General features: G+C 33.0%; 1 protein-coding gene across 5 annotated transcripts in view; it reads right to left on the bottom strand.

Annotated features, from left to right (window-relative positions):
• lrp1bb (low density lipoprotein receptor-related protein 1Bb) overlaps positions 1-12093 on the bottom strand; it is a 667407-nt gene that overhangs the window by 39862 nt on the left and 615452 nt on the right. For all 5 annotated transcript variants that reach the window (XM_073912904.1, XM_073912906.1, XM_073912905.1 and 2 more), the window contains 5 exons: positions 10153-10287; positions 8097-8216; positions 5740-5981; positions 2840-3063; positions 542-648 (listed from right to left, as the gene is read on the bottom strand). In XM_073912904.1, coding sequence (XP_073769005.1) covers positions 542-648; positions 2840-3063; positions 5740-5981; positions 8097-8216; positions 10153-10287 — 828 coding nt within the window. The remainder of the gene's footprint in view (positions 1-541; positions 649-2839; positions 3064-5739; positions 5982-8096; positions 8217-10152; positions 10288-12093) is intronic.

The following is a 12093-nucleotide window of genomic DNA, read 5'->3' as shown; positions in this document are numbered from 1 at the left end:
AATGTGGACATATTCAGCACAAAAGCTTCAGATCTGTGTCCTTTAGCTCTTCCTGAAATAAACTCAGCAAAACTTTGCCCCACATTTCTTTGGAGTTTGCATTGCTTGACTCATTATATATTTCCTCTCTTGATTAAAGAGTCGGATGTTGCATTTTTGTTCCTTTTCTAGAGATGATGGATTCCTAGAGCTGCACTGGAGGCGTCATATTGGCCCCTATAAAGGAGGCCATGGTTAAATGTAGCGGTGCTTAGTGTTTCCCTGAGGAACCCGCCTGCAGGCTTACCGAAAGGCACTGCATCTAAAACATTCCCTCAAACGCGGAAATGAGGAAAGTGCTGCGATATACTGAAACAGGATATGAGACCAACAAGCTTCTACACAAATGCATTCAGGCCTTGACCTCGTCCCTTTAGAAAGAACCAAAACAACAACCTCTCATTTATCACACGAGCAGAAAAAAACAGCTGAGGACTCAAAGGAAAGAAATGGCGTTGAAATATAGTACATGCACATCAAATTGAAGAAAGCAAAAACATACCTGTGGGTCTTCTCAGTTTTTTGTCCAAAAGCACTCTACGCATGGAGCCGTCCATCGCACTCTCCTCTATGTGCGAGTGGTCACCTATTACTGACCAATACATCATCCTGAAACAGGTCAAGTTATTATTATAAAGATAAACCTTACAACAACATCCAACAATATTAATATCATTGCACTGCCCAACGATTAATTTTCAGCAAACAAGGAATGTTCTCAGAACTTTGGCTAATGTTATGACTTATTTTTAGATAAACATTATAGAAATGTTTTGAGTTCTGAGCTTGTTAATTGATTATACAGTGGAGAAAATAAGTATTGAACACATCACCATTTTTCTCAGAAAACATATTTCTAATGGTGCCACTGACTAAATTTTCCCCAGACATTGGTAACAACAAAAGAAATCCATATATGCAAAGAAAACAAATGTAATTAGGTCACAAATTAAGTTATTGCGTTTTAAATTGAAAGACGCAGGGAAAAAAAAGTGTTAAACACATGAAGAAAGAGAGGCTTAAAAAGCAGTAATAGCCCAGACAGCAGCTGAAATCTCTTAGTAGTTATTCAGCAACCCTCTGCCCTTCATCATTGTAAACTAATACCTGCTGCTTCAATCCAACATCTACATTAAAACGATGATGTAGATGAAATAAGGGTGGACATTTTAACAAGACAAATGATCCAAAACATAGCCAAGGAAACTCCCAAATGCTTTCAGAGAAAGAAATTCAAGCTGTAGAATGGCCCAACCAATCGCCTGACTTAAATCCAATAGAAAATACAAATTAAAGATCAGATTTGATAGACGAGACCCACAGAACCATCAAGATTGTTACACTCTGTTGAAGTCTGTGAAAAACTCACACCTGAGCAATTCATGTGACTCATTCTCCATATGAGAGGCATCTTTAAGCGGCCAACACTAAAACAGGCTTTTATATAAAGTATTAAATACGTGATTCAGTACTTTCTCCTTGTGTCATTTTATTTTTATTGCACATAACAAATTTTTCTGAAAATTTTGTTTTGCTTTGTATTATTTTTATGTTTGTATTGTTTGGGTTTTTACCAAAATCTGGTTCAATTCCATGCCAACAGCTCCTTTAAAAATTGTATTTCCAGGAAAAAAAAAAAAACATGACATGTTCAATGCTTATTTTCCCCGCTGTATATGCTGTATTATGCCCATCTGTATGTAATAAATCAATTAATTTTCAAAACAACCATACTCAATAGGGTAATTTGTACAACTAAATTACTAAACTAGAAATATATTTGTGAGATACTACATCAGTGATTTATGTGCACACTGTAGTTTGCAATAAGCTTGAAACAAATTGTTTATGTAGCTACAACCAACAACTACATGTGTAGTTGTATATTTTCCAGTCTTTTTAGTAGAAATCTGAAGTAAACAAAAAAACAAAGCTATCTAAATTGTGTTAATTAACCTTTTTCTGAAAGATTTTTGTTGCATATTTGTCTAATGCTTTACATGGTTGTAGATATATTAGAATTGTTGGAGCACATATACTGTAGAGCAAAGGTAGTTTTCATAATTTTTACAAAATGTTACAATTGAATGTTCTCTTAACAAGAAATAAATCACACACACTCACATTACTGTCATATCATTGCATAAATATTATTACTATACAGAATTCTCAGAAATCAATGTACAGTGGTCCCTCGCAAACACAGTTTACTTTTGCGGTTTTGCAGTTTCACAGACTTTTTTAGTGCAATTTGACGTTTTTATTTTTATTTTTTAACAGAGCACTGTGTTCTGCCTCTGATTGGCTCTAGACCATTGTCAATCAATCTCCTTTGTGTCTCCTGTACAGTACAGAATGCATTTAGCTTGCTTGCTATTCCCCCTTGATTTTTGGTTTTATTCTATAATACTGGACTTATTTTTCTACGAAAGTTTAAACTTTGTGAATGTTTAAATAAGATAAAAGTGTGAAAATGATAATGCCTGTCTGAGAAAAGTGTATAAAGTGTGTAGTGAGGGATTTTACAGCCTTAAAACATCTATAATAATTGTAAAAAATAATGCTGATGACTTTGTGGATTTCACCTATTTCGAGTTATTTTTAGAACGTAACTCGCGAGAATAACGAGGGACCACTGTAACATCAAAAATCAACAAGCATCAGCAAAAATCAACAAAAATCCATAATTTCAATGTAAAACACCTTGTAATAGACGTTAAATGTGTAAATATCGCTTTAAACTCACCATATAAATAATGAAATGAAAATAAACCCAAATAGTATGAAATCATGCTTTTACCCTTTGACTGGATTGACAGCAATGGCGTAAGGCTCTCCTGCAATGTCGGTTATCAGACGGGTGCAGTTGGGTCCCTTGAGCTGCCCCACATTAATAGAGTATCTAAGTTTGGTCCAGTGAGCTGTGTAATAACTGAACCAGTGCATCCTAGAGTGGTCAGTCCAGTAGATATTTCCAGTCACCCAGTCAGCAGACACATCTCTGGGTCTGCGGAAGTCTGGACACTGCAAAAGTCAGCCAGATAACAAGCTGAATCCCATGTGGGCCACGGCATCAGAGGATATTTAAGATTATGAGGATGATAACATGTTTAGGAGAACATCATTCAAATAAAGCATGGCACATTTTTTTCAAAGACTATTTTTAGGGGCAGAAGAAGTTATAGTAGGTTTGGACTAAAAATAATAAATGATATTTAAGGTGAGACACTGCAGGCAATTTTTTTTTATCATTCGTTGATCTAAAAAACAGTACACTGTAAAAAAAAATGTTTAGTTGATTTTACTTTAGGAAAGTGAGTAAATGAACTATGTGCACAATTAAAAAAAAAAAAAAAAACGTTCTAAAGTTTAAGTTACAATGGAATTATTTACTTTTTTAACCCTTTAACTACCCTACCAAGAAAAAAATGGATTATTACATTTTTTTTACTCCTTATGGCGCTAGTTAACACACTCTCTACCAAATGGTTGATTTGTCGGATTATGATTAAAGTACCGGAATGAATACATATACAGTGCGTGAACCTTAAAAATGACCATTACTGCCTTGCCCCGCTGCCGCTCTAAAGGAGTAAGAAGAAGGTGTTTTTAGGTATGACCGCAGTTTGCGACTATACTATCAAGATGGCACAAAGGGACAGTATGCGAATAGACAGAAATAGCCCATACAGTAGCTGTAAATACTATGCTATTTGCAAATAAAAATGAAGCAAAGCATTATAATTCCTTCATTAATCATAATAACTTGTTAACAAGCTTTAACATCATTGTAAACGTGTTAAGTGCAATGAGGAATTATTTTGGAAAGTAGAATTAAAGAAAAAAAGACAACTAAAATGAAAGTACAAACACATATACAAATAAGTAAGCCTAAATAAATAAATAAATAAATAAATAAATAAATAAATAAATCAGTGTTTAAGCCTAAATATAGAAAGATGTACAGTGTTATTTTAAAGTGATAGGGCTAAGACAGTCAATAAATAAGCTTTTTCATTTACATTTTCATTTACAGTTTTAATTTACATTTTCGTTGTTGATCATACTAAAATGAATGCTTCAGTTAGAATCAGAGGTATTATTTAAAACATAAACCTGCATTTTTAATGACGGATGTGGGTGTCACAAAATACTTTTTAAACCAATGTTTATTATTATTATTAATATCATTATCATTATTATTATTATTATTATTATTATCATTATTATTATTATTATTATTATTATTTGAACAACACTTAGAAGAAAGAAAGATAGAAATTGAAATCTATTTATTACACCACCTTACTATGAAAACGTAATACTATGAAAAATCTAAAAAAATATAAAGTGTATATAAACCTTTATTTTTTGAAGTATGCCATAAAATATTTCAGTTTCTCATTTAACACTCCTTCTTGTTTTTTGTTTTTTGTTTTTACAATAAAACCAAAATCAAGTGTAGTAGTGCAACAGGATTATGTTTGTTTGACTTTTGTAAATCAACAACGGAGAGTGTGTAAACCATTATTTAAAACAGTCATTCTTTAAATTACTTTAACAGTCATTATTTAAAAGTCAAAACATGGTCAACCGTTTGGTAGAGCGACAGTCAAGGGTCAAAGTAAAATCAACTTATCACTTTTTAAAGCAATTCATTTACTCACTTTGCAAAAAAATCCAAATCCAAAATTCACAGATTTTTTTATTTAATTTTTTTTCTGTAAGGAGCTACAAAAGCAAGCATCACTTACAGACCAAACTTCATAATTGTATTCAAATCTTTTTTTCTGAAGGTTTGTATAGAAAATATGTCCATATATATTTGACTGATTATATACACAACCCTTTCCTTCTGGCTGTTCACAGTGTTTTATGAATTATGGAGTAATAAAAAAGAAAATCCAAAATCACTTTTTGAGTCTAATACAGTATGTCCAAAAAGCAGATACATTTTTTTTTTCAGGTTAGTACATATGTAATGCTTCTTTTTTATTTTTTATAAAAAAAATTTAAATCACTTTTTAAAGTTTTTTTTTTTTTTTTTTTTACTTTAATGAATAGAACAGAGTAGAAATTTGACAGAAAATAATGGTGAGCAGAGAGAGGGGAAGGATCAGGAGCTGGCAATCAAACTCAGATTGAACACATTGGTGCTATATGTTGATGCACTTAACCAGGCTTCACTAGCCTATTGGCACTGACTGTAATGCTTCTTTTGAATATTTAAACCAACCATTTTAGAAAATAAAGTCTGCAATTCCTAATGTAATTGATCAAATGGGAAAATATGGTGATAGACCTTTTTATTTTCATTTTTAACCTATTTACCTGCAGTGTCTAGCCTTAATGTTTTATGCAAACAAACCAACAAACACATTACAGGGAAAAAGATCAATATATCATGATCTTCCCTCTGATTATATATCACATATAGATTATATACTGTATCAAGATCAATATAATGTATCTGACATTTGCATTTATAAAATAGTTAAACAATATCAAGTTTTTTTTTTCCAAAAATTGCATAAGTAATAAAAGAAAAGTGTACACATACCAACATAGAAGCAGAGAGAATGTTTACTGTATGTCTCAGTCATTACATTTACTTTTTAATTAAATCTATCTTGAAAAAACATCCAAAGCATTTCCTGTCAAATATGATGGTATGCTTCACACAAGACTCAGGATACTTACTATGATGCCAACATTTGTTTTAGTTTGACTCCTGTTTAGGATGTCTTTGTAAAAAAGTCCACCGGGATTAAATTGAGTAGCCCAGATAAACTTTTGTTGGTGAAACAGAGCATCCATCCCAATAATGCGGGCATTTTCCTCGATGCGAGCATGTACTTTGTGTCCATGGCTCTGGTTAAATGGATACACAAAACTTCGGATTTCAGTGTCATTAGCTATGTAGAGCACTCGATCTTCTGGTCCTGCCCGTTGAGTTATTAATATGCAAAAAAAATGAAAAGTGGCTAAATTCCATTTAGGGTTTGAGACAACAGTTTGACAATTACAGATGCAGATAAATCATTCAACACAGCAATATGCATTTTAATCAATCAATCAATAATCAGCACTACTGGATGTAAGAAAAGACAATGCACAGTTCTTAAACACAATTATGAATATAAATGTACAATATATAATCTAGTACAATAATTTTCTATGCACTGACTGCTAACTCAATGTATGAATAGATCTACAACTTTAAAGGAACACTCAACTTTTTTAGACTTAAAAAGAGTCCAAAAAAATCCCCTAGACTTAGTTGAGTTTAACAATTTTTTTTATTCCAGGCGCAATGGTGGCTTAGTGGTTAGCACTGTTGTCTCACAGCCAGAAAGTCGCTGGTTCGATTCCTGGCTGTGCCAGTTGGCATTTCTGTATGAAGTTTGCATGTCCCCGTGTTTGTTTGGGTTTCCAGGTGCTTCGATTTCCCCCACAGTCCAAAGACATGCAGTATAAGTGAATTAGATGAACGAAATTGGCCATAGTGTATGAGTTTGTGTGTGATACAGTGTATGGGTGTTTCCCAGTACTGGGAAACCTGGAAGGGCATTTAATGCGTAAAACATATCCCGAAATAGTTGGCGATTCATTTCACTGTGTTAAACACTGATAAATAACTAAGCCATAGAAAAATGAATGAATGATTTATTTACTTTTTAAATCTATTCAGCCGATGTCTGGATTTGGTAGAGCCACTTTTAGCTTAGCTTAGCATAAATCATTATATCGGATTAGACCATTAGCATCTCGATCAAAAATTAACAACAAAAAAGGTTGATAATTTACCTATTTAAAGCTTGACTCTTCTGTAGTTACATCTTGCACTAAGACTGACAAAAAAATAAAAAAAGTTGCCTATTTTCTAGGCTGATATTTCACAGAACTATACTTTCATTCCGGCGTAATAATCATGGAATTTTGCAGCTGTAGCATAACTGCAGCAGGTGCAATTTTATCACACATCTCCTGAAAATTGGCACAGAGAAATGATCAGAGAAAACTTACAAATAAAAAAAAACTTCTGTTGCTAACGGTCTAATCCAGGGATTCTCAACAGGTGGGCCTCAGCGATCCTGGAGGTGGACTGTGAGATAGCTTAAAATTAACTCTCAATATTATACAATACTTTTTTGGATTTCATTATTAGTATGCTATAATAAAATGATCAAAGTAATGCAGTTTCTCCTGTTCTCTGATTAATTACTTCAAACAGCTCCATGATCGCATCTGCAACTACACACAAGTCTGTTCATTCAAAAACCATGCTTGAAGTGAACGTTTCTCTTTGTGTATTTGTGTGTAACCTATTTAATACATCCGCATAGTTGTCCAAATGAATGTCCTGTGAGTGTTTTATAACACATGCGCGCCCATACAGAAGAATCTAGCGAGGCGTGTTTCTACCATAGATGGTAAAAAAAACCTGCATATGAGCTTCAGACGCGCTCTGGCGGAGCTGTTCACTGTTCCTGTCAGCAAGCTCCCAATAATATCCAGCTGCAAACTCACCTGCCATCATATTGACACGTTTCAACAGATTTGGGGTGTTTTACTGTATTTTACATTTGTCTGTATGTTTTTGAAAAGTAGACGTTTAATAGTAGATATTCAGACAGTCCAGTTTAAAGCAGAAGCTGGTCTTTTGCAATCTTCCTGTTGACCTGTGGTTCCATGTTAATAAACAAAGGTTTAAATAAGCATTTCATACAAATCTTTTAGAGAAAATGTCAGACAGGTGGGCTTTCAAAAATTAATGGGAGAAAAAAGTAGGCCCTGAAGTGAAAAAGGTTGAGAATCCCTGGTCTAATCCAATTCATTGATTTATGCTAAGCTAAGCTAAAAGTGCTCCCGCCAGACCGGGAGATCAGCTGAATAGATTAAAAAAATGGTAAAACTCAACTGTTTAAATCTAGGGGACTTATGAAATGAGCCAATTTCCCAAAAAAAGTGGAGTGTTCCTTTAAGTGATTCAAAGTCTAAAATAAAATGTCACAGTGAAGGCAAAGGTTAAGTCGATAGAAAATATAGATCCTTACCTTTTGCTATGCAGCTACCATTCATATCCTTATAATTTTTGTCACATGTACATTTGTATGATCCTTTTGTGTTTGTGCAATAGTGAGAGCAAGTGCCAAAATAAAGACACTCATTGATTTCTGCAAAAAAAGAAAACAAAAGTTAGATTTCAAGGAATAATGCTTTCTGGAAAATCATTTTTTGGCAGTTTAGACTGTGTGATGTTCTCTATGAGGCTTTTTTTTCCACATGCTGAGTGCTTGGAAATAAAATGTCAGATGTGGTCTGCTCACTGCATCTCATTGATCTTTATTCCCAGCAAAAAACACTATATATGTGAATGCACAATCCTATTCCTGGAAATGTTCTATTAAATGCAAAGCGTTTTCAGTAGGTTATGCTTTTTTGGGAGCTTAAGCTTAACTTTGGCCTCCGGTTTAGTCTTAGCACACGGAGAGGAAAACACTGATCCATGGCTAATTTTTTATCCTTGAAAAAAAAAATGTAGTTACTTCTAACCAGCTGTGAACCAGTATACACAGTATGCACACATACAAGTACACGATTTATGTATCTCAAAAAAAGATACAGACATGTGAAAGGACAGTATTTACAGCAAAAAAAGGTAGAAGTGAAAGTGTGCAATTTCTGAAATGCTAGCAATCAGAAGGGCCAGAATAATTACTGTTTTTAAACTAGTGTCAAATAAACCATGTTTGGACAAATAGGTCCAAGTTTAGTTCACTGGTTAAGTCAATTGTTGAAGATATTTTTAGTATTTGTCCAGCGGATTGATTTTTATAAGGAATATATTTTTGTAATGACATAACAATGTGCTGCTTATCATATTTTAATTGAAACATTGGCTATTTTAAAAACTAATATTTTATTGATTCAATACATTAGATCTAATATCAAAACACTTCAGTTATAAAAATACAAAAACTAAATAAATATTAAAATACCAAAAATAATATAAATAATTAATTACTAAAAAAAAAAAAAAAAAAAAAAAACAGTATTAATGCAGACACTTTTCTCCTTGCCAATTTAATTTTGTGATGTTTGGGAGCAATTTAATTTAAAAATGGATATGAAGGTATAAGACTAAATATAGGTATACTATTATTACATCAAAACTATGTTAAACAAAACAACCCACTGTTCCCCAAGTCCCCAAATCAGTCAATTAATTTTGCATGACCCTAATAAAAAAGGAGTTATTTCATATATACTCTTCCGGTTAACAAACACAGCAACTTTAGATTACCTAAAATCCTCCTGGGAGAAAGACTTAGATGTTAAAATTACTGATGAACAATGGGAGCTAGCCCTTGAACAGATCCACAGATCATCAGTATGTGCAAGGCAATTTATACAATTATACAATTTTAAATAATAAATTGTTTGCATTGGTCCAAGCAAAAACTTAGTAAGATATTTCCCAAAGTGGACCCCACATGTGATTGATGTGGACTAGAGCCAGTATCACTGGCTTATATGTTTTGATAGCTGCCCAAAATTATCATCTTAGTGGGAAAATATTTTTCTAACACTCTAACGAATATGTCATAAACTGATAGATCCAGATCCCCTTATTGCAGTTGTAGGCATTACAGATTTTAAGATGGCTAAAAACAGCACAGAACAAAATATAGTTCCATTTGTCAGACTACTAGCAGGGAGGTTAATATTATTAAACTGGAGTCAGAAAGCTGCTCTTACATATATACATCTGATGAGGGATGTAATGAAACATTTGGAATGGGAGAAAATCAGATTCTCCCTAAAAAAAGAAAGAAGACAATTCAGTTTCTGTTTTTTGGAATGCCAATTTAATTCGGCACATTTTAATGTGGTGCATTGTCAGCCAATTTACTTCTAACACTAGCCGAGTGATTGTTGCAATGGAGAAAGTCACACGTGGATTGCATTTCCGTTTGAAGCCGCTGGTGTCGCAGAAATTGCACATTTCACCTTTAAATTGAAAGTCTAAATTCATATTCCTCCTCAGATAAAGTGGTGAATCATATTTTTTGAATGCTAACAGACTCAGGAAAGATAGTCTGACAGTACCTTCACACTTTCTGCTTCTGAGATTTCTCTGAAAGCCAGGTTTGCAGTGGCAAATTGCATTTGTGTTTGTATGATTGCACACTGCATCCTCCCCACATGGATTCATCCTCTTTCCACATATGTCTCCATTTGAAGCTAGAAAGAGAGAGAGACAGCTTTGAAGTGACGTTCTTTATACTTACACCCCACTGTCCCAGTGCATTATGGGATTTTTTTGTTGTGTGTTTTGATGCATAGTCACAGGCAACAAATAAAATATGCATAAGACAAAATCCATATGTGCACCATGTGTCCATGTAATCCACCAAGACTGCCTTTAATCTGACAAGACTGTTTGTTTTCCACAATGCCCTCTTCTAATATTGGCACCATTGGTAAAAACGAACAAAGAAGTCTGTGAAAAAATACCATTATCGTTTAACCATTTGATCTTTTGCTCTAAATTATAACAACATAAATCTCTTATTAAGAACAAATCCTTGCAAACATAACAGTTTTATCATATATATCTGTTATCATATTGAAAACCACATGTAGAAACACTCCTCTCTCTTATGCACCTGACACTTAAACAGGCATCGTAAACACCTTTTCGACCTTTTATCCATAGGCTATCATTATTATTTCAACCGATTTTTTCTATTTATCAGAGTTGTGTCAGTATATTGTACAGTGTAAGCTCGGGCCAAAAGATTTTCTTTACAAGGAGTGCACCTAAAGAGTTAAACTCTACCTTACAAAGACTCAATAAGGAAAATGATGTTTACTATAAATGTTTCACAATCATGTTGCACTGCTTGCTTCAACATTAAATAACTCCTGCACAATATTCAACCTTAAATATCTCTTTTGCACAATATCCTTCCCAACATTGTTCAGTCTCATGTAATGCTACTTGTATAGCCTGTCTTACAGTAAGTGCATAGTTAAGTATCTTATAGTATATGTTAGTAGTTATGCATAGTTTATTTTTTAAATATTTCCTAAGTCCAGTGTTTGTATTTATGATTAATTTAAAAAGGACCGTTGTCCTGCGAGACACAACATTTCGTTCCTCTGTTTGTCCACACATGTAGTGGAATGACAATAAAGCTAGACTTGACTTGATAAGTTAAATATAGAGTTAAAGTCAAAATTATTAGCCCTTTTCCCAAATTATGATTAAAAGAGCATGGAAATTTTCACATTATCTTTTAAAATACTTTTTTTTTTTTCTGGAGAAAGTTTTGTTTCGTTTTACTTTGGCTTAAAATAAAAGTTTATTTTTTTTTACAAAAAACAAACAAACAAAAAAACAAACAAACAAACAAACAAAAAAACATTTTAAGGTATTATTTTTTAGCCCCCTTAGACGATATATATTTTTCAATTGTCTACAGAACAAACAACTTTTGTATAACAACTTGCCTAATTACACTATCTTGTCTAGTTAACCTAGTTAAGCCTTTAAATTGCACTTTAAGCTGTATACTATTCTCTTGAAAAATATCCAGTAAAATATTATGTCCTGTCATCATGGCAAAGATAAAAGAAATCAGTTATTAGAAATGATTAAACTATCATGTTAAACTGTGTTGAAAAAAATCTCTCCGTTAAACAGAAATTGGGGAAAAATATACAGAGGGGTTAATAATTTGAGTGGGCTAATATTATATAATAATCATAATTGTCACATTCAAACATCAAAAACCTTTGTCACGTTTATTTATTTATTTTATAGTTTGATGGACGAGTATTTTATATTTGAGTAGAACAGGGATGCCCAAACCTTTTCTTATAAAGAGCCAAAAAACAAACTTTATTAAGGCTAGTGGGCCTAAGGTAAATATAGTTGCCATGGGTACTTTCCGTATTTATTTAATAATATTTTAAAAATAATAAAAAACATTCAAGCTGAGCTGTTAGCGATGTGCTGCTTGCTGCCGCGCTGCGTCACACAGC

The sequence above is a fragment of the Danio rerio genome, chromosome 9 (genome assembly GCF_049306965.1).
Source record: "Danio rerio strain Tuebingen ecotype United States chromosome 9, GRCz12tu, whole genome shotgun sequence".
In the NCBI taxonomy this organism is placed as follows: Eukaryota; Metazoa; Chordata; class Actinopteri; order Cypriniformes; family Danionidae; genus Danio; species Danio rerio.
This window is presented reverse-complemented; position numbering and strand designations above follow the sequence as displayed.